This window comes from Manis pentadactyla, chromosome 14, assembly GCF_030020395.1.
Source record: "Manis pentadactyla isolate mManPen7 chromosome 14, mManPen7.hap1, whole genome shotgun sequence".
Classification (NCBI taxonomy): domain Eukaryota; kingdom Metazoa; phylum Chordata; class Mammalia; order Pholidota; family Manidae; genus Manis; species Manis pentadactyla.
In genome coordinates, this window is record NC_080032.1 from 23,545,430 (window position 1) to 23,569,265 (window position 23,836).

General features: G+C 43.8%; 1 protein-coding gene across 1 annotated transcript in view; it reads left to right on the forward strand.

The window, feature by feature from the left end:
- MLXIP (MLX interacting protein) overlaps nucleotides 1-23,836 on the forward strand; it is a 64,640-nt gene that overhangs the window by 29,699 nt on the left and 11,105 nt on the right. Inside the window, exons 2-8 of the mRNA XM_036929504.2 lie at nucleotides 18,712-18,818; nucleotides 19,592-19,677; nucleotides 20,928-21,017; nucleotides 21,390-21,431; nucleotides 21,816-21,987; nucleotides 22,688-22,777; nucleotides 23,345-23,436. Of these exons, the coding sequence (XP_036785399.2) occupies nucleotides 18,712-18,818; nucleotides 19,592-19,677; nucleotides 20,928-21,017; nucleotides 21,390-21,431; nucleotides 21,816-21,987; nucleotides 22,688-22,777; nucleotides 23,345-23,436 (679 nt within the window). The remainder of the gene's footprint in view (nucleotides 1-18,711; nucleotides 18,819-19,591; nucleotides 19,678-20,927; nucleotides 21,018-21,389; nucleotides 21,432-21,815; nucleotides 21,988-22,687; nucleotides 22,778-23,344; nucleotides 23,437-23,836) is intronic.

The window sequence follows — 23,836 nt, forward strand, 5'->3', positions numbered from 1 at the left end:
TTTTATTGCCCTGGTCTAGCTTGGATTAACACATAGTCTACAGGCACACACCTGATCATCTACATGTGCTCTCTTACAACACTAAACTATGTTTTCTACCTTTATCTTGTATCTACCTACCACTTCAGCATTTTATTAAAAATAATAATAATAAAGAGAGAAATGTGGTATCCACATATAAATCAAGTATAAAAACCAAATGAGTATTCATATTTGAACTGACTGTTTAGAGTTCATAATGCATGAGCAAAACCGAAAGTTTCTGTGATGACTGCCCTTGTACTGTTCACTATGTAACTCATTCACTATGTAAGAATTTGTTCTACATGTAAGAACTTGTTTGTTATGCCTCAGAAGATTGGAGACTGACAAAAATTAGGCTTGGGGTGAATTAATGATTGTGCATTGAGCATTGACTCCCCTATACAGAATTTTATTGTCGTTAACAACCATTTGATCAATAAATATGAGAGATGCCCTCACAAAAAAAAAAAAAAAAAAAAAAAGGACAGACTTCCAATGGTAAAATAAATAAGTAACCGGGATGTAATGTATAGCATAAGGAATATAGTCAAGATATTGTAACAGCCTGGTAGGGTGATAGCTGGAACCTAGAATTATGTATATAAATGTTCTACCACTGTGTTGTACACTTGAAACTCATGTAATGTAATACTGTGTGTCAACTACCCTTCAATAAAAAATAATAATTAAAAAAAAATAATAATAATAATAATAAGGGAGAAATGTGGGATTCACATATAAAACAAGTGCAAAAATCAAACCAATAATCAAAATTGACCTGATTGTTTATAGTTCATGATGTGTGATCAAAACCGAAAGTTTCTGTGATGACTGCCCTTGCACTGTTCACCATGTAAGAACTTATTCACTGTGTAAGAACTTGTTATGCTTCAGAAGATTGGAGACTGTTGAGAATTAGGCTTGGGGTGGATTAATGATTGTGCATTGAGTCCCCTATACAGAATTTTATTGTTGTTAACAACCATATGATCAATAAATATGAGAGATGCCCTCAAAAAAAAAAAAAAAAAAAAAAGAAAGATAATTGTGTCTGTGTCGCCCAAACTGGTGGGATTCGATTGCCTTTTCATTGAAGAGCCACATACCTCATCTAAATGGTAGTTCTTGCTTGCTCTTAGGGCCTTTGCTCACTGCCCACCCCTGACAGCGTTCTCTCTCGGTCCTCTGAGTCCAGTCGCTGTGAGACTTGGCTGCTGTGGACCAGAGGCCTTTAATTGTGCTTTATCACAGCAGAGTCAGTACCGTTGTGAGCCCCCTTGGGCTGTGTGCGTTATTGAGAACCTCCTGGGCTCCAGACAGTCAGTCCATTCTAAACACCTTGCCTCCTCAGATTCTTGCCACAGCTCTTGCAAAATAGGCTTTTTGTTACCCGCAAAGAAAGGGAGTTCAGAAAGCCAGATATCTACCCAAGGTAGGGACGATCCTCTCTTCCCCACTCTTGTGGCCAGTGGCAGGTACCAGGGTGATTATAAGCACCCTTATGATTAGAAAAGCTACTGTTTTATACTTCATAGTCAGCCCTCATTGGAAGGCACACTGTATTTCCACCTGTGAGGCGTGGCCTGGCCTAGGATTCTGTTGATAGATGAATTTTCATGACATGGACTGGAGTAGTGGACAGTGATTCTGACTTCAGAAGAATTAGATGTTATCCTTCCCTATGCCAGAAAAAAACGCATCAGACCCTTGCTATAATTTGAAGACTCTGATACTTTGCAATGAAAAATCAGTTTAAATGGTTGGCTTCAAGTTTTGCTCCGAAGTACCTTTCTCCTTCTCCCCACAAAACAGACCCTGGTCCCCAAAGATCTGTGGGATAGGAAAACACAAAATCTTGTCATTGGGTTCAGTCTATACCATGAATTCCCACCTGGGCCATTTGGTGGCTGTGCTTGTGAATGGGAGAGGAAAAATCAGCATTATCAGGCACTTCAGTTTTGAGAAAGTAAGTGTCTGTCACTTTTCTCATTAGATTTTTTTTCTTGCTATGTTTGTTAAATGATTTGTGGCTTAGATTCTCATTTCATTTTTATCTATCTTCCCAAGAGGTCTCAGAGCAGGGTAAATGAGAGATGTTACCCTGACCTTGATTTTTTTATAGCACTGTAGTAACTAAGATGTGTTTACCCTCTCACAGAGCTACAAAAAACACACTTTTCTTTTAAGCATTGGCAACAGCAGTTAAAATGGGAAATACATGTGCAGCAGGGGTAATGATATATAAAGGCCTGAGGATAAAATTGGGATATGATAATAAACTAAAGCTTCATCTTTCACCACTGTTTTTAAGCTTGACTTTATGAATAAAAAATTGCTGCTTTTGACAAAAAGGACACAGTGAAATTGAGTATATCATGAAGAAAAAATGTAGGTATTTTGAATGCTGATAAAGATGTAATATATACATATGTCTCAGAAGACAGAGTTCTGAGATGAAGCATGGAGACTTCCGGTGTCTCTGAAACAGGCCCAGTCTGACAGGTCATCTAGCGTGCCTTCAGTGCAGAGGTTCAGTCTCCAGCTCCCCTGCCCATCGCCCTGTGGATGGTTAACAATGGATTAAAAAGCATGCAGGGGAGGTGGTTGAGGAGAGGGAGGGATTAGAAGCGACAGCCAGTGCTCAGCAGTGGAGAGCAGAGAAATTCTTTTCTCAGGCAAAGGTAAAACATGTCATTTTGGAATTTCTCTTAAGTGAAAGATGCAAATTTTTTTTGTTCATGGTTTTTAGGATTCCCCTCCTCAGAGATAAGCCAGAAGTACATGGTTGTAGAGGGGGTGTCACAGATCTTTCTATTCTTTCTTTTGCTTAATGGTAGCTCGCATTAGCCCAGGTCACCCCTACTGTGGGTCCCTCTCATTTGTATTCTTTAGGGCCAGCATCTCCCTTTCCGGGGAGGGGGTTATTTCTTGATCGTTGAAACAGGCAAGGACATTGGGATAAGCCACTTCAGTTCTCTCTCATCTAAAAAAGGGAAACTGAGGCCCGGGAGAAGAAATGACGTGTTGAACAGAGATGGAATACCGTGTAAAGTCACACTGCTACGTACATCAATCTGGGACCACAGTGCTGGTTCCTGGCTGCTGCCAGTCTGCTTGGTTTATGTATACCTTTCCTTTTCATCTGGATGTGTTCTCTAAAATGAAGCCAGCCTGGAAAATGTTGTAATCAGTTGATTTACAAAGCTGTGTAATCTGATTTTAAATGGTGGGAGGAGGAGAGGGAGGTTGTATGGAATGAAACCATAAACCAAGAGCACATGGACAGTAACATATCCAATGTAAGCATCCGGAGTTCAGGCCAAGGAGAACTGGAGTGTGGACTGGGAGGGAGAGGAGCACCTGGAGGCCCAGGTGTGGGGCAGAGCCAGGGGGTTCAGACAGCAGGTGTCGGGCAAGGGGGGCTGTTCTAGTCAAGAGTGGGCCTTTTGGGCAGGAGGAAAGCATTGGAGTTTCCATTCTGGAGCTCATCAAGGTGTACTTGAGGGCCTGCTGTAGGGTGACACCATGCTGGGGAATGAAACAGGCATGGTTGCCTCTTGCGGAAAGTGCAGCATGGCTTAGAGAGTCAGCAGACACATCAGTTGGTAATTGCTGATCGTGGTAGGCATGGGGTGTTGTAAGAGGCCATTTACACTGGTAACTCACTAACTAGTTTACATCAAGAGTGGTCCAAGGGGCTTTCCGCAGGAAGCTCATATCTGGGGGTCGAAGAAGTTAGACAGTGAGTGTAGTTCTTGGTTAAGCCAGATGCGTGCAGCTGGGTAGGATCTACTGTGGGGAATATGGAGGGATTCCGCTCTGTCTACAGGTAGCAGGAACCCCTGAAGGAGTTTCAGCAGGGCGGGGAGTGAATAGATACATGTCTTCGAAGACATTCTGGTTTACTAGATGGGAGGGAGGCAAGAGGGGAGGAGCCCAGAGAGAAATCTGGTAGCTGGTGTAGAAGCCTGGAGAAACCAGCAGGGAGGGAGGAGGGGCAGAGTGTGGGCAGTGCCCTGCATAACGGGCACCTCTCTGCCCCCTCTTCACCTTGCTTTTGTTCCATACCACTGCATATTTCTGACATAGCACACATTTGGTTGTCTACCCGTCTTTCTCCTAGAAGATAAGCTCTGGGATGCTGGAGACTGTGTTTTGTTCACTGCTCTATCCTTAGCACCATAAACTGTTAAATAAATGAATTGAATTGCCGAATCAAGATAGTGTCATGAAGAGAGTGGTGTTTCAGCCAGATTAATCGGGTATAGCATTTATGCTGCATGTAACCCACAGGCAATCTGAAAAGATTCTAGTTCTTATCATCAACCTATTTTTTTTGCTAAGCATCACTTTACACAGGGCAGTATAATAGCTACAAAGTAAGTACTAGCTCCAGCTCGTGGCCCAGAAAGGTTAGAGTTTGATAGATGTACCCACTTCCATGGGTATTTTCCATATATATTATATAATCCAATTTAAGTTAATTTACCCAGTGTCACTATGATCCTGGTTATTGTCAGAGTCAAAGTTTGGGGTTTCAAATTTAATAGAGAACAGATTCCACAGATTTTCTGCAAGTCAAAGCTGACTTTTAGAAAAGGAGCCAGTTCTTTTAAAGTCTATTTATAGGTCTTGGCTACCTGGAGAGTGTTACCTTATCCTTTGAAATGCATCAGACAGCTTCAGATTTCTCAGCCTTTTAAGTAGGTTAAGTTGCTGGCAGTGCCTGTAAAATGACTAATAATGATGATAATAACAAATTTATTTTTTGCTAGTCTTCATAGGAACCCAGAAACATTTGCAAGCCTGATCTATTTCCATTACATCCCTGGTAGTCAGTTTTTAGAGTCTTGACTCAGGTGTGTGCCCTAGCCGGAGACCTGTGTTAATTTACTTCCACTAAGCCAAATGGCCTGCAATGGGGGAGTGGTGGGAGGTATTTTTTTTATATAAAAATCTTAACATTGGTGAATATTTGAACCTACTAATTACCTTTTCTGGTAGGTGGATGAAAGTGCTAGGGGAAGGCTGTGTTCTTCAAGGGCAGTTATTTCTTAGTACTGTATATGATAGACACCTCTTGTTTGTGTCTCTCTTGTTTGTGTCTCTCTTGGGTTAGCTGCTTAGGTCAGGGAGAGAGTGGCTGTAACCACCTCAGCTGGGTGGGGCTGTGTTGTATGCAGTAGATACGGACAGTGTTTCTGTTTGGGTGAGTAAAGTGATTTGGTTTTGTTGGTTTCGCTTTCTAAATTTCCTTTTTCACACTATTTAAAAATACTAATAAAGGTATTAATGATTAGAAATGTGAAGAACATATATGAAGAAAATTATCAAATACCAGATAGCTTCAGCTTTCTCTGACTCTTTTAGTAGGTCAGTTAGCTTGACTAAGTGGAGAAACATGCTGATCTAGGGTAGCGATGACCCAGTCGGAATGATCAGTGCTGCTGACAGTAATTTATTATGTGCAACCCTAATGAAAATGCCAGAAAAGTTTTCTTTTCAGATTTGACAATGTGATTGTGAAATTGGAACATGGAGAATAAATAGACAAGGATTCTAAAATTTATTTTTTTTAATGAAGACTAAACTTACCTAGGTCACAAATTTGTAATTACTGAATCAGTCCAAGCTGAATACTAGCACAGCTTGAACATGAATCAATGACAAGAGGCCCCAGAGCAGACCCAAAGTATATTTTAATGTAATACATGTTAATGGAAGTGTCAAAAATTAGTGAGGGAAGATGAGACAGTCAAGTAGCTAGTCAGAATTTATTTTGGTGAGCTATGTGAAGAAGTAAATTGATTTTTCCCTCTAGATGAATCAGAGTTAAAAACGTACACAAAACACCAAGAGAAATCGGGTGTTCAGAAGTGGTCCCAAGTAGATATATATGGGAAGGTGGTATATATTGAAGGTGGTATTTTAGTCCAACAGGGGAAAGGTGGATTATTTAGTAGGTGGATAGGAACCCTTGACAAATCAGGATCCCAGTATCGTTCATTACAACAAAATAAATTTCAGTTGGAACAAAGAATTGTATATAAAATGTGAAGCTGTGACAGTACAAGAACAAAACCTAGATGAGTTTTCAGAGCCTTGGGGTGGAAAAAGCCTTTTTAAGTATGGCCAAAAAAATAGAAACATGAAAGAAAAGACTCTAAAAATTTGACTACTTTAAAGAAAAATTTCTACTGAAAATAACAACAAAAACCCCACTATACATTAAAAAGTTAAGTAGAGCAAAAACCAAACAGAGTACACCATAAATAGTCAAGGCAAAGATAAATAGGGTGAGCATATTAACTCTGTTGTGTGTATTGTAGATATTTCCCCCCAGATTAAGATCTGTCAGACAAAGAAGATGATCAGAAGATATGTAGACAATTAACATTAAAAATCTGATGGCTAGTGAACATAAAAAGATCCTAGTGGGAGACAAAATATAAGTGAACTAAAATTTGCTTGTGAAGTTAGCAAATACCAGTAATAACTAATATGAATACTGTTTTGGGGAAATAGGTACTATTCACTGCTGTTGGTAATATAAACTGGTATAATTTTTGAAAGATTCTTTGTAACTAAATTACAGATATATCCTCTGATTCAGCTCTGCAGTTTTTAGGACTTTATCTCATAGAAACAGTTGTGCAATTGCATTCAAACTTAAGTATCAGGGTGTTCATCACAGCATTGTTTATAAAAGTGAAAAATAGAAACTACATGCTTCCATTAATATAAATGAATGTCTATTTATAGAGAAATGGTTAAGTAAATTGTGATAAATATATGTAATATACTATTCTATAGTCAACAAAAATAACATAAATTATATTTATTGTAATAATAAGATGTCTGTGACATGAAAACAGGTGATAAAACAAAGTTATCTCACATATTTAAATGTTTATTCCTATGTTTATCTGAATATATTCCAAGGACTTAGGAGCCAACTACCATACTAGAGATAATGGTCCACAAGATGGCCCTCACTTCTGACACCAGTTGCAACTTGGGGGCTCCCCCAAACCACCCTCAGGTTCAGTAGCTCTCTAGAAGGACTCACAGAACTCACTGAGAGCTGGTACACTCACAGTTACAGTTTATCATGGGGAAAAGTTCCAAGCTGAATCAGCCAAGGGAAGGGGTGCATGGGACAGAGTTCAGGAGGGATCCCAGTGCAGTGCTTCTGGTTGTCCTCTCCTGGTGGAATTCTGGAAGGCATCACCTCCTGGCCATGATGTATGGTAGTGTGCCCAGAGTACTGCCAACCATTGAAGCTCGCCTGAGTCTTTGGCATTCAGAGTTGTTATGAGGCCTGATCACATACTGCTCGTGTGGCTGACCTTAGTCTCCAGCCCTTCTTGGAGATCTGGCTAGTAGCTTCAGTCATCAGTTCCTCTGGAGATGAGAACCGATACCCCTTGGTCCAAAGCCCCCATCATGCATCACATTGTGAGACTGTCCTGTGGCCAAAGCCCCCAAGCAAACAAAGACACTCCTCTCAAGCAGGACATTCCAGAGGCTTAGAGGTCACCTCCCTCGGAGCCTTATCTTCTTGGATAAGGTTATTTCTTCACCACACAGTGTTATCACCAAAGCCTAAACAATGGTTATTTCTAGGTGGTGCAATTACAGGTAACTCTGCTTTTGTTCTTTGTACTGCTCTGTGTTTGAATTTTCTTTGAGTGTGAGTATATAATTGATATAAAAATCAGTGACTAAAATAGTTAAAAAAGATTAAAATGAAAATGGAATTTCTGGACAGTGTGGATGGGGAAGCAATAAAATAAATTATAAAGGCCAGTAAATATGACTACACAAATCTATAACCTGATTGTTCAAAGACATGCTATAAAAAGAAGTAAAACTTACTCTGGAGTATTAAAGATGGCGGCATGAGAGGTGAGACAGAGGCTTCCTCCTAAAAAAATATAATTAATACAACTAATCCTGAAAAAGCAACAGGAAAGAGGACTGTGCCAGACTGCATACACCTGGAGAAAAGAATAAATCTCACAGGACAGGGTAATGTACCAAAGCCATGGCCCAGCAGGACCCAAGCCCTTCCCCCAACCCAGCTCACTGGCAGGAGGAAGAGAAACGGAGCAGAGAGGGAGTGGAGGCCTGGGACTGCTGAATACCTAGCTCTGGAGATCTGTTCTGGGAGCACAAACCTACATTTCATGGTGCTTGCATGTACTCTCATGACTAGGGGGTTAGAAAGCTAAGACAGGGAGAATTCCTAGAGAGACTGAGATTCCAGCCGCTTGTGGAAAGCAGGGATTCATATACGGCTGCTCTGGGACAAAAGAAAGGCGGGCAGTCTGAGAGACTTCCTAACAAGGAAGCCCTTAGCAAGAGGGCTGCTAAAGGTGCAAGGACTGCACAGAGATTGCTGCTCAGAAGAAAGGACAGGTAGACAAAATTGTCCAGGTGCACTCTGCCCAGCAGGTTGGGAGCTTTCACGATCTTCAGGTGCTCCAGCTCCCTGGCTGGCTACACAACTCCAAGGACCCCCTCTGTGATGCACAGCCTGCTGCGCCTTTCTCCCGGCCAGCCCCACCTGGCTCACAAACCAGCAAACCCTACCCCAGCATTAGGCCAGCCAGAGGGAAGATCTGTCTACAGCAACTAGAAACGCAAAGCATAGAGGCTTATACCTGTGTGCTTGGCCCACTGGTTCAGGCAGTGGAGGCAGGCACAGCAGCCGGGAAGCAGGAAACAGCTCTTTCCTCCTGCCTGGCACCAATACCACTCCCCTATGACCCCCGACATTGCTTCAGGGGCTGAGCAGCTCCAGAGAGTAGAGTTTCTGGGCACTAGAGGGTGCCATATACAAATATGAAACGTCAGAGGAGCCTGGTTCAAAGTAAAATTATTAATAAGATTCCTGAGAAAGATTTAAATGACATCAACCTCATGAATCTTCCTGAAAGGGAGTTCAAAATAAATATCATTAACATGCTCATGGAGGCATGGAAAGATATTCAAGAACTCAGGAATGAATTCCGATCAGAGATCCAATTGTTGAAGAGCACAATGGAGGGTTTTAAAAGCAGATTAGATATGATGGAGGAGACGATAAATGAAATAGAAACTAGAAAAGAGGAATACAAAGAAGCTGAGGCACAGAGAGAAAAAAGGATCTCTAAGAATGAAAAAATATTGAGAGAACTGTGTGACCAATCCAAATGGAACAATATTCGCATTATAGGGGTACCAGAAGAAGAAGAGAGAAAAAGGGATAGAAAATGTCTTTGAGGAGGTACTTGCTGAAAACTTCCCCAATCTGGGGAACGGATAGTCTCTCTGGCCATGGAGATCCACAGATCCCCCAACACAAGGGACCCAAGGAAGACAACACCAAGACATATAGTAATTAAAATGGCGAAGATCAAGGGTAAGGACAGACTATTAAAAGCAGCCAGAGAGAGAAATAAGATCACATACAAAGGAAAGCCCATCAGGCTATCATCAGACTTCTCAGCAGAAACCTTACAGGCCAGAAGGGAGTGGCATGATGTATTTAATGCAATGAAGCAGAAGGGCCTCGAACCAAGATTACTTTATCCCACAAGATTATCATTTAAATTTGAAGGAGGGATTAAACAATTTTCAGATAAGCAAAAGCTGAGAGAATTTAGCTCCCACAAACCTTCTCTACAGTGTATTTTGGAGGGACTGCTATAGATGGAAGTGTTCCTAAGGTTTAATAGCTGTCACCAGAGGTAAAAAAAAAAAAAACCACAGTAAAGAAAGTAGAACAGCTAATTACTAAGCAAATGCAAAATTAAATTAACTATCCCCAAAGTCAATCAAGGGATAGACAAAGAGTACAGAATTTGATACCTAATATATAAAGAATGGAGGAAGAAGAAAAAGGAGGAGAAAAAAAAAAGAACCTTTAGATGGTGTTTGTAATAACATATTAAGTGAGTTAAGTTAGACTCTTAGATAACAAGGAAGTTAACCTTGAGCCTTTGGTAACCACAAATCTAAAGCCTGCAGTGGCAGTAACTACATACCTATCGATAATCACCCTAAATGTAAATGGACTGAATGCACCAATCAAAAGACATAGAGTCACTGAATGGATAAAAAAACTAGACCCATCTATATGCTGCCTCCAAGAGACACACTTTAAACCCAAAGACAGACACAGACTAAAAGTGAAGGGATGGAAAAAGATATTTCATGCAACTAATAGGGAGAAAAAAGCAGGAGTTGCAGTACTTATATCAGACAAAATAGACTTCAAAACAAAGAAAGTAACAAGAGAAAAAGAAGGACATTACATAATGATAAAAGGGTCAATCCAACAAGAAGATATAACCATTATAAATATCTATGTGCCCAGCACAGGAGCACATATACATGTGAAACAAATATTAACAGAATTAAAAGGGGAAATAGAATACAATGCATTCATTCTAGGAGACTTCAACACTCCACGCACTCTGAAGGACAGATCAACCAGACAGAATATAAGTAAGGAGACAGAGGCACTGAACAACACATTGGAACAGATGGACCTAACAGACATCTACAGAACTCTACACCCAAAAGCAGCAGAATACATATTCTCCTCAAGGGCACATGGAACATTTTCAAGAATAGATCATATACTAGGCCACAAAAAGAGCCTTGGTAAATTCAAAAAGATTGAAATTGTACCAACCAGTTTCTCAGACCACAAAGGTATGAAACTAGAAATAAATTACACAAAGAAAATGAAAAATCCCACAAACACATGGAGGCTTCACAACATGCTCCTAAATAATCAATGGATCAGTGACCAAATAAAAACAGAGATCAAGCAATATATGGAGACAAATGACAACAATTCAACACCACAAAAATCTGTGGGATGCAGCGAAGGCCATGCTGAGAGGAAAGTATATTGCAATACAGGCCTACCTAAGGAAAGAAGAACAATCCCATATGAACAGTCTAAACTCACAATTAGCAAAACTGGAAAAAGAAGAACAAAGGAGACCCGATGTCAGTAGAAAGAGGGACATAATAAAGATTACAGCAGAAATAAATAAAATCAAGAAGAATAAAACAATAGAAAGAATCAATGAAAGCAAGAGCTGATTCTTCGAGAAAATAGACAAAATAAATAAACCCCTAGCCAGATGTATCAAGAAAAAAGAGAGTCTACTCACATAAACAGAATCAGAAATGAGAAAGGAAAAATCACTATGGACACCACAGAAATACAAAGAATTATTAGAGAATACTGTGAAAATCTATATGCTAACAAACTGGATAACCTAGAAGAAATGGACAACTTTCTAGAAAAATACAACTTTCCAAGGCTGACCCAGAAAGAAACAGAAAATCTGAACAGACCAATTACTAGCAATGAAATTGAATTGGTAATCAAAAAACTACCTAAGAAGAAAATCCCTTGACCAGATGGCTTCACCACTGAATTTTATCAAACATTTAGTGAAGATGTAATACCCATTCTCCTTAAAGTTTTCCAAAAAGTAGAAGAGGAAGGAATACTTCCAAACTCATTCTATGAAGCCAGCATCACTCTAATACCAAAACCAGGCAAAGACACCACAAAAAAAGAAAATTACAGACCAATATCCCTGATGAACATAGATGCAAAAATACTCAACAAAATATTAGCAAACTGAATTCAACAGTACATCAAAAAGATCATCCATCATGATCAAGGAGGATTTATTCCAGAGATGCAAGGATGGTGCAATATTAGAAAATCTATCAACATCATCCACCGCATCAACAAAAAGGACGAAAACCACATGATCATCTCCATAGATGCTGAAAAAACATTCGACAAAATTCAACATCCATTCATGATAAAAACTCTCAACAAAATGGGTACAGAGGGCAAGTACCTCAACATAATAAAGGCCATATATGACAAACCCACAGCCAACATCATACTTAACAGCAAGAAGCTGAAAACTTTTCCTCTAAGATTGGGAGGGAACAAGACAGGGATGCCCACTCTCCCCACTTCTATTCAGCATAGTACTGGAGGTCCTAGCCATGGCAATCAGACAACACAAAGAAATAAAAGGCATCCAGACTGGCAAGGAAGAAGTTAAACTGTCCCTGTTTGCAGATGACATGATATTATACACAAAAAACCCTAAAGAATCCACCCCAAAACTACTAGATCTAATATCTGAATTCAGCAAAGTTGCAGGATACAAAATTAATACACAGAAATCTGTTGCATTCCTATACACTAACAATGAACTAGCAGAGAGAGAAATCAGGAAAACAATTCCATTCACAGTTGCATCAAAAAGAATAAAATACCTAGGAATAAACCTAACCAAGGAAGTGAAAGACCTATACCCTGAAAACTACAAGACACTCATAAGAGAAATTAAAGAAGATAACCAATAAATGGAAACACATCCCATGCTTATGGATAGGAAGAATTAATATTGTCAGTATGGCCATCCTGCCTAAAGCAATCTACAGATTCAATGCAATTCCAATCAAAATACCAACAGCATTCTTTAACGAACTATAGAAAATTGTTCTAAAATTCATATGGAACCACAAAAGACCCCAAATAGCCAAAGCACTCCTGAGAAGGAGGAATAAAGCTGGGGGGATTATGCTCCCCAACTTTAAGCTCTACTACAAAGCCACAGTAATCATGACAATTTGATATTGGCACAAGAACAGAACCATAGACCAATGGAACAGACTAGAGAGCCCTGATATAAACCCAAACATATATGGTCAATTAATGTATGATAAAGGAGCCATGGACATTCAGTGGGGAAATTACAGCTTCTTCAACAACTGTTGTTGGCAAAACTGGACAGCTGCATGCAAGAGAATGAAACTGGATTATATTTAACCCCATATGCAAAAGTAAACTCAAATTGGATCAAAGACCTGAATGTAAGTTATGAAACCATAAAACTCTTCGAAGACAACATAGGCAAAAAGCTCCTATATAAGCATAAGCAGTGTGTTTTTCTGAATGCATCTCCTTGAGCAAGGGAAACAAAAACAAAAATGGACTCATGGGACTACATCAAACTAAAATGTTTCTGTACAGCAAAGGACACCATCAACAGAACAAAAAGGCATCCTACGGTATGGGAGAATATATGTGTAAATGACATATCCGTCAAGGGGTTAACATCCAAAATATATAAAGAGCTCACACGCCTCAACACCCAAAAAGCAAATAACCCAATTAAAAAATGGGCAGAGGATATGAAGAGACAGTTCTCCAAAGAAGAAATTCAGATGGCCAACAGACACATGAAAAGATGCTCCACATCACTAATCATCAGGGAAATGCAAATTAAAACCACAATGAGACATCACCTCACAGCAGTAAGGATGGCCAGCATCGAAAAGACTAAGAACAGCAAATGCTGGTGAGGATGCGGAGAAAGGGGAACCCTCCTACACTGCTGGTGGGAATGTAAATTAGTTCAACTGTTGTGGAAAGCAGTATGTAGGTTCCTCAAAAAACTAAAAATAGAAATACCATTTGATCCCAGAATCCCACTTCTTGGAATTTACCCAAAGAATACAACTTCTCAGACTTAAAAAGACATATCCACCCCTATGTTTATCACAGCACTTTTTACAATAGCCAAGATACGGAAGCAACCTAAGTGTCCATCAGTAGATGAATGGATAAAGAAGAGGTGGTACATATACACAATGGAATACTATTCAACCATAAGAAAGAAACAAATCCTACCATTTGCAACAACATGGATGGAGCTGGAGGACATTATGCTCAGTGAAATAAGCCAGGCGGAGAAAGACAAGTGCCAAATGATTTCCCTCACTTGTGGAGTATAACAATGAAGCAAAATTGAAGGAACAAAATAGCAGCAGACTCAGAGACTCCAAGAAGGAACTAGTGGTTACCGAGGAGGAGGGGTGTGGGAGGGCGGCTGGGCAGGGAGGGAGAAGGGGATTGAGGTGTATTATGTTCAGTACACATGGTCTGGGGGATCATGGGGAAAACCGTGTACCACAGAGAAGGCAAATAGTGAATCTGTGGCATCTTGCTGCACTGAAGGACAGTGACTGCATTGGGGTATGAGTGGGGACTTGATAATATTTGTAAATGTAACCTTTATAAGAGTGTATATCAATAATACCTTAATAAAAATTGAAAAAAAAGAAGTAAAACTTAAAAATTTAGGGGAAACCTTTGCAGAAACATCACAAATGTTTAGTATCGTTAATATTGTAGTATTGGCAACATAAAATAGCAAGGAAAGAAGACTGACAATTGAGTGGATGGTGAAAACCGAGTAAAATCAGATGGCTAGTTAAAAATAATGAGTCAAAGTGATGTCTGGTTTAAGATTGCTATGGCTTCAGACGATGGCACCACTGGGGAAGTGGGTAAGGGTGCATGGAACTCTTTGTACTATTTCTTGAGAATTCCTGGGAGTCTATAATTACTTCAAAATTAAAAAAAAAAAAAAGACAAAAACAAAGGACACAAGTAGCTTATAAAGTGAAAGAGACACATAGCTAATACACAGATTTAAAAAAATTTATTAACAAATGATGCAAATTGGAGTGACATACCACTTTTTTCCTGTTACAAGTCTGATCCTGTCCCCAGTTCAGAGGAGTCAGGATCACCCTGGGTTCTGGATTCAAGTTTATTCTCCTGGCAAATAAATGAATGAAAACAGCTTTCAGTGGTGCACTGCCAGTGTGAAAGTCCTGTTGTGGCCAGAATCTGACAGAAACTCTGGGCTTTAAAACTCAGGAACACGCCCAAGAACCAAGTAAAACTCAGGAGCACACCCAAGAGCCAACAAATACTCAGCCCCATGCCCCAGATTTGACTGGCACTTACTCTGTGCCTGGCCCAGTCCTTCCACTCCTACTTGTCACCCTTCTGACACTTCTGGGAGGTGGACGTGGTCACTGTTCTGCAGAAGTTGGGTGCCCACAGCCTGGGTCTCTTCTCCAAAAGTGGAAACCACTCTGCTTGCCCCATTTGTTTGGAAATGGGCAGTGACAGTGCCCACACAGTGGTGTGTGTTCAGCAGGAGGAAGGCCAGCACACAGGATGGAATGCTTCTGCAAAGACACGGGTGCCTGGTATGCGCGGACAGGGTGAAGATGTCTCCTTGCAGCTAGTCCGGTTTTGCCTGGTTTCATCTCTCTCGGGTTGTTCTTATTTTTGATGGTCGTGGAACTGGTTACTCCCTGCTTTTTAACCAAAGTAGAGAACCCCAGGCGCTCACAAACTGCTCACACATGGGGACAGATGCATACCTAGACGCACTAGGACACCCCCCCACACACTCACCTTGTCAGAAGGACAGATCTGGGACCGGGGTTTCCAGAGCTGCCGTTGCCACCGGAGCCTGCTTCTCCAACAGCACTTTCTTTGACTGTTGGGAGAAAAAACTAGACACCAAGTGACCCACAAGGAGCATGAATTTTGGACACAGGAGAGGATCCACACCTCGGCTGGGAACAGGGCCTGAAAACCTCATGGGCTTCCTCTGGGAGGAGGCTCTGCGCGGGCGGTGGCCGAGGGCAGAGGGCCAAGGCTCCAGGCGGCTCCATGAGACACGTTGCCCTCCTCCTGTCATGCCTCTCGCCTGTAGCTCCCCATGTCTTGGCTCCTCAATGAACCTTTGTCTGTCTGGAGCTTGTTAGTTTTGGCTTCTAGCAGCCTGTGGAACCAGGCCCAGATCCCAGGAAAAGCCAGTAGAGACTGCTCTTTTGAAGAAAAAGTCTGAATCCCAGAAGAGAGACCAGTCTGAGCATTATTCATCCATACATTCATTAGAGAAGCCACTTAATAACCATTATCCTCATATTTGAACAAAAGTGACTTGCTCATGTGGTTAATTGCCTTTGCCAATTAACTAGAAGCTATATAAGGTGTACCTGGTCTTTTTCCTTATTTTGAAAAAATAACACATTTTTGTTACATTTAAACAGTGTAAAACAGTAAACAGTGAAAACTAAGTCTCTGACTGAACCCCTTAATTCTCCAGTTCAGCTCTCCAAAGGGAAATCACTGATTTACTGTTAACTGTGTATCCTTCCTGAGGTTGGCTGGCTGTTTCCTCCCTGCCTGCATGTGTGTGTGTGTCTGTGTTTGTCTGTGTGCGTATCTGTCTCCCTGTTAGAAATGCACATGGTGCCCATGCGGTATGTCTTTGCACTTTGGTTTTTTCCCCACTTAATACATTGTGTAGATCTTGCCTGTATATCAGTACATAAAATGTGTTGTTTTCATTGCCCCACAGTGTTCCACTGTGTGGACATACCACATAGTGTTAAAACCAGGAACCTTGGCTGAACATGCAGGCTGCCTCCAGCCTTTTGCTATGCAAACAGCACTGCAGTTTAGAGCCCCCTTGCTTCTGTCTTTGTGCCCACTTAAAGATGGGTCTGTAGAACCAATTCCTAACAGTGTAGTTGTGGGTCAAAGAGATGTGCATTTAAACTGCTGATAGACATTTGTCCACTTGCCCACCAACCAAGTTCACACTAGTTTTTGCCCGTCGTGATGTCTGCGTGCCAGCTTGATGATCAGACATCTCTCCCCGGCCTGAGTTCTGCACTGATTGGGAAATAAAACAGAGGAGTCACTTCACAGCAGCATTGTTCAGTATACAAAAGCTGAAACCACCCAAATGTCCATCAATGGATGAAAGAATAAACCAACTGTGGTCCATCCAGCCAGTGGAATATGATTGATTCCAGCCATAAAAAGGCTGACACTTGCCATGACATGGGTGAACCTCTGAATTGTCATGCTAAGTTCAAGAAGCCAGTATCATTCTGTTTTTATGAAATGTCTGGAAGAAACAAGTACAGAGAGACGGAAAGTAGATTAGTCGTTGCCCGGGGCTGGGGGAGGAGGTAGTGGAGAGTGACTGCTTAATAGGCACAGGGTTTCTTCTTGGGGTGAGGGAAAAAGTTCTGAAACGAGGCAGCAGTGATGGTTGTGCTGTAGTGTGGAAGTACTTAGTGCCGCTGGAGTGCTAGCTTTAAAATGGTTACAATTCTCAAATTTTATGTTATATGTACTTTAACACAATAAGAAAGAGTCAGCAGATGATGGCCAAAATACTACTTTTATTGTTGATCAAGCTGAGGATGTGGCTTAGAGTGAACCCCAGGCTCAGTAGAAACAGAGCAGGATGAATATGAGCCCCAGGTGGGCAGGTCGCTCCCAAGAGGAGAAGGGGAGAGGACCTGGGCTGCCCACGCCAGTTCCTCCTTCCACGTTCACTGGTAGCATCACCCAGTGTACCCAGCGGGGAGGGGGCCCAGGAGGCAGAGCTGGGAATGATTTGCCAGTGGGTGAAGACAAGTTGCCCCATAACAGGCACATCTGGTTGAATGAACAGATGAACGGACCCCAGCGCTGTTCTGGACTACAGTGACAGTGACAGGCAGCCACCCTCTGCCTGCTTACTTTTGGACAGAATGGTCTGACCAGGAGTTAGGTGCTAGTCCTGCCTGGGGTGCACAGAATCCAAAGTCCCAGCCCAGTTCTGCACCCCCTTACCCTGACTTAATTCCAGCTCCTGTCTGTGCAGGGCTTGCACTTGATTTCCATTCCAAAGCAGCCTGCTTCCTCATCTCTGAAGAATTCAGTTTGCTAGTTCCATCCAACAATGGTTTGGAGAGAGACATTTGTTTTGTAAATTTCCTGTTTTAGATCAGGAGCCTGTCTTCTAGGAGGGCGGTCGTGGTAGGGTCCAAGTTTCTACTTGTACTCATGATAGGTTCAGTTTCTACTTAAGCCCAGTGGTTACTCCTTAACAGGCATTGCATAGCACTAAGAGTTGGTCTCTTCCCAGGAGTCCTCATTCTCTATTATCTTCCTTCTTCTTCTTTGTCCTCTGCAAGAACCATTTCTGCAGGTGGCACAGAGAAAGTGGTCTTTGAACCCTGGGCTTCAATACAAGGAAGCTATCAGTTACAGGAAAGCGGTCCCCTCCCCAACTCCCCCATTAAGGAAATAAAAAGATAGGGACAGTTTTGTGTTTGTTTTTTCTTGTTTTTTCCTGGAACCACCTGCTTGGTGAGAAGTCAGTTTGCTGGAAGGTCTTGCAGGGGAGGGAGGGTGTTGGTCTGACCAAACTTGTGATACCATACTATATGTTTTACTATACTCTGGTGTATCCTCTGCTCTCCAGCCTGGTCTGGAAGCACCCTACACCTCCCGGCTCCAGCCATGCTGTGTTTTCCAGTGCCTTAACCAGGGGTGCTGTTGCTCGCCTCAGGGCCCATCACACGCCAGGCAGAAGGAACAGCATAGGCCTCTCCCTCTCTCCTCTGTTAAGCTTAAGTTTCCTTATCCTTCAGACCTTAGTTTAGATGTCACCTCCTTCAGAAAGCCTTTCCTCACTGCTCAGACTGGGATGGTTGTGCCAACTGTATGTACCCATAGGCCTCTGTTCATCTTCATGACGCTTAGCACGTAGGTAGGACTTAGGTAGGCCTCAGAGACCTGTGTGCTCCGTGAGGGTGGGAGCCTGCCTGCCTCATCTGTCCCTTCCTCCATTGCTAGCACACGCATGACAGAGGGCAGGTGCTTAACACTTGTTGAATAAGTAAATGAGACAATTTTGAGGCCTGGGAAGATCGGGAGGCACTTTTTAATTTTATTTCATTCTCTGAGTTTCCCCTCTTCATCTTGCTTTTCAGTGGGAAGTTGGTGTCTCCAAAGTGGAAGAATTTCAAGGGCCTGAAGCTCCAGTGGAGAGACAAGATCCGGCTCAATAACGCCATCTGGCGGGCATGGTATATGCAGTGTAAGTGCTGCATGAGCTGGGGCGTTGGGGGGGTGGGGTTTGGGGAGCAAGCCCTCTAGGTCCCACTACCTTAAGGCCTTGGCACAGGGGACCCCAGAGCCCACTCTTGGAACATTGTGTCTTAAAGAAAAGCCTCTCTCGGGCAGTCTGCAGAGACAGGAGACCAAGCCGAATCCTAATTGACTGGACCCTTCTTGGCTGTCAGGCACAGGGGGTTAGTCAAGTGGTCTCTGTCGTGAAGGTGCTGGTGGTCTGCAGGAGACCGAGTGTTCGCAGGTCACTCACCCCATAACATGCCCACTGTTATGACAGACACTTGGGCCCAATATTGTAAAGGCAGAAGGGGAGAGAGGGGCTGGTTCTTCTCCAGTATCCAGGAATAGTGTAGCAGAGAGGTGACTTTCTAGTCAGGGAACAGCCCCATTTTCAGGTCTAAGGAGATGCAGGTGCATGCCTCGTTCTGTCTCCAGCTGGCCTGAGCACCTGTGGGTCCTATTACTGCTGCAGGAGAGGGGTGTGCTTGGGGACTGGGGCTTGGGCTGGCATTCTCCGGATAAGCCACACTTGTTCTTACCCACCTGTTAGCAGATTCTTTTCCTTTAGCCCAGACCCCTTTATTTCTCCAAAGTCTTGTTTTCAAGGGAAGAAGGAAAGAGCACTGGGGAGGGCCCCACCCCGGGGTCCCACCCCTAGGGGAGGGGTATGGACACAAGGGGCAGGGCTCCTTCAGGGGTTTTGGTTGCAGCAATGATGTCTCACCCCCCACCACCCAGACTTGGAGAAGCGCAAGAATCCGGTGTGCCACTTCGTCACCCCCCTGGATGGCTCTGTTGAAGTAGATGAACATCGGAGGCCAGAGGTACTCGGCTTGTGTGCCCCGCCCTCACCCTGGAGGAAACGGCTCACACAGTGCTAGGGGCAGGCGTTGGGTTCTGCACTGGGAGACCAGGGGGATGGGAACTGGGCCTGTGCTGTCCCATCAGCCCTGTGACCTTGGGAAGCAAGGGGGATCTGGGGGCGGGTGGCCTCTGACAGCCTCTTGCAGAGGTCAAACTGGATATTCTTGGAAGTCGCTTTCCACTGCGATGTCTCCCCTTCTTGCCGTCTGGCCCAAGGACTGAGGAGTTCACCAATTGGGACTTATCTCCACTTTGCTTTGACTTCGGTGATTCTCCGGAAGTCAGCACTGCAGGGAGGTCTTTTGGCTCCTTATAAGCCAGACGTCTTTAGCAAAGAATGACCTCAAGATCAGACTGAGATGGAAAGATGTTAAAGAAATAGTAAATTTTTTAAAAAAAAGCAAGTTGTACAACAATGTTTTAGTATCTATGTCAGTTTTTAAAAGTGTGTGTCTGTGTGATTGTAAATGCATAGAAAATGTCTAGGATACACAAATCTTTTCCTAATGTGTCCTTCTTGGGAATGAGATTCCAGTGAGGAGGAGAGGAGACTCTTTTTTCACTTTATACTTTATTTTAAATTTCCCAAGTGTGTCTTACTGTTAAGATGAAAAGGGAAAACTTAGAAAGTAACCTAATGAGGTGCAGTTTTGAGCAGTGGGATATGATCTGGTGTTAGGCAATATTAAGGAATATTATTTTGTTAGGTCTGGTAATAATGGTGTGTTATTCACTGTGAAGATTTTTCACTGTCAGAGTCACACAATGAAGTGTTTTTGGGTGAAATTCTGTGGTCCTATGTGACACCTGGGACTTGATTTAATATACTCCAGCCATAAAGAACAGGAATCTGAAAGTCGCGGTTGGCTCTCAGGCCATCACGAACTCCTCATCACCGGCCCTCAAGGATTCTGTGGAAGGGCCTCTCACCTGCCTCCTCCAGAGGTCGAATGAAGATATTCTCAGAAGTCACGTCCCACCTGAACTTTCTGGGATTGCTCGTTGATTTTCACCCTTTGAGAGTGGAGCCGAGGCTGCTGCTTAAGGGCATTTGGGTACTGCCCCAGCTGTTGGCAGGGTCTGCCGCCTCCCCGCCTTGGCCTTCTGTCTGACCCCGGACTCCAGTCCAGACCCTCAAGAGTGTTCCCGGGTCGAGTCTGCCAGTCACCAAGGCACTGCCTTTTCCTTCTGACCTGTGACTCTCCCACAGGCTATCACCACAGAAGGGAAGTACTGGAAAAGCCGCATTGAGATTGTGATCCGGGAGTATCACAAGTGGAGAACCTACTTCAAGAAAAGGGTATCTGGCTTGGGCTCCACCAAGAATATGCTTGGGAAGCCCCCGTAGGGAGGGAAGAAACTGAGTTCTGTATTCAAAACCCCAGCCCCATGGGCCCCAGCATTCTTTGGGCCTGCTTTGTATGTTGTTTTTGCTCAGTTTCTCCAAATGTGACCCAGGGCGGTTTATTCTACAGACACTGGCTGGGAAGTCCACCTGTGCCCGGCATCAGCCTGGGGATGACAGAGGGCAGAGTCCCACCCCCTACCTGCCTCCCGGAAGAAAGAGGCCTAGATGCTCCCAGAGTTCACTCACTTCTAGGGAGCAGAGGCTGAGGGCCTCATCTCCTCCCAGGGCCCTGGGTGACCACTTTGTCTCTCCTTTAATCCACAGCTACAACAGCACAAGGATGAGGACCTCTCCAGCCTGGCTCAGGTGAGTGAGTTTGGGGGTCATCAAGACCCTCATGGGACCATGCCCTCCCCCCTGACCAGAGGCGGCAGTGACTGAGGTGCCCTGACGGTGAGCCCTGCAGCAGAAGGTGGTGGAGATGCAGACTCTCCCTGTGGCTAGAGGAGGGGTCGCCCCTTCTCACATGAAGGCCATGAAGGGCTGAGAAAACGGGTCAGTTCTCCCTGCTGTGTGAGCCGGAGACACTTTCTCCCTGCACCTTCTTTCCATCCACCACCTCGTCCTTCATACAGCATCCCTTGCCACTCTGTGTGATAGGATAGCTAACATATTTCCCCGGCTTGATGTGATTGCAAACTAAGTCCACTGTTGCTCCTTTGATTTTTCTTCCTCCTCTGTTGGCGGTAGGATGATGACTTGTTTTATTGGCACAAACATGGGGATGGATGGAAGACCCCAGTTCCCATGGAGGAGGACACACTGCTGGGCACAGACCTGCTCATGTCAGAATTCAGCGACACCCTTTTCTCCACACTCTCCTCCCACCAGCCGGTGGCCTGGCCCAACCCACGGGAGATAGGTAAGCCTCCCCTAGGTCCCTGACTTAGCCAGATGATCTCCTCCTCTGCCAGGACCCCAGGGCAGGCTTCGCCTCTGAGCTGCTGCATGTCACTTGTTTAGGGTGGGCTGTAAGGAGAAGGATTGGCCAGCCTTGTTGACATCTGAGGGCCACATGCACTGAGTGAGTGGGGCTGCAAACTGAGCCTTCCCTGGGTAGCTGTCAGACCTGTGGCATCATGGCAAGAAAGAAACAGGGGGCTTGGTCTGAATTAATTCATTGTCCCTTTAGCAGAGGATGTATGCCTACGCTAAGACAAACACAGGACCTGTGACTCACTCTGAAGGAAATCAGAAGTGTTCTGGGCATGACCTCCCACCTGGCAGCATCCATCATCCAGTTAGCTCCCCTGAGGAGAGCCCGCAGACCGAAAGTTAGACCTGGAGGATCTGCATAGCTGTTCACAGTTTCCTGGGAGTATCTGTTCCCTGATACTAAATTTACTTTTCTTGTAAAAACCCACTTTCTTCCCTGCCTTCTGAGGGTGGAGAATGGCCACAAACCTACCAGAAAGTAGAAATCTCAGCCAGATGCCAACATGTCTCCTTGGAAGAATCTAGAATGTGAACAGCATCAGGAAGATTGTTTCCAGGCCTTTCATATGTTCCTACAACACTGAGAATGCCGGATAATTCCTCTGTCTCCTTTCTGATTCTTACAGCACATCTGGGAAATGCAGACATGATTCAACCAGGACTGATTCCTTTGCAGCCCAACCTGGACTTCATGGACACTTTTGAACCTTTCCAGGGTGAGCCCATGGGGCAGAGAGCACATGTGGTTACCCGCATCTCCCATTTCTCAGGACAAAGCAGGCCGCTGCCTCCCTTTCATAGAGCAACTGTTAGAATGGGCAAGGGGGGGTACTTAGAATTTTTCATTTTTTGGGGTGGGGGTGTAGTAGCTGCAAGGTCTGGGAAGGTTCTCTGGGACTTTGTTCTCTCAAGGAAATTGTCATTCTTGGTCTCCTGGCTCAGAACCCGGGTTGGCCATGACTGTGGGCGGTTCTCCCTTCAGGCAGCAGAGGGCGCTGGCAACACAGCTGCTTCCTCGCATTTTCCAGCAGTCAGAACTCGTCCTGAGCTCCTGCCTGTGAGCAGGTGAAGCACTAGGCCTGGGCATCTTTCAGAGTCCATGCCTAGTTGCCAGCATGTGCAGTCCAGACAGGGCCTCATTCTGTAGAGTTACCTCAGTGGGGAATGCCCTCTGACCATGGCATTCCTCTGGGTAAGGTGCGTTCAGTGCCTGATTTGTTTGGATCTTAATTCAAGGAAGTGATGGCCACACAGAGCTCAAAGCCCCTGATGCTGTCTTTCAGACCTCTTCTCTTCCAGCCGCTCCATTTTTGGCTCCATGCTGCCTACACCCACCTCAGCACCTGCACCCGATCCCAACAGCTCACCTGCTCAGGTAGAGGGAGCTGGGGGAGGGGCGCACAGGGGAGGTGTCAAACCTTTGCTGGGCTAGGCTGACCTGCAGTTGTAAGCATAGTGCTCATTAGCGGTTGCTAGGTCTAGTGCTGACTACACATATAACGTGTGCAAAAGTTACCCTAGCCCTCCTTGAGGACATCCTTAGGCATCCATCCCTCGGCGGGCGACCATGTCAGCAAATAGATGCTCCTGCCTAAAGCTCCAGATAACCTGTGTGCAGCAAGCTCTGTTCTGACCAGTTAAGACAGGGGTAGCAAGACAGGAAAGAAAAAGGTGAATTGCTAATAAAAAGTTCTGTGTATTTCTTTTACTTTTTACTCAATAGTTAACACAAGCTGGTTAACAGGTACTGGGGCTACAGAGCAGAGTGAGGTCTT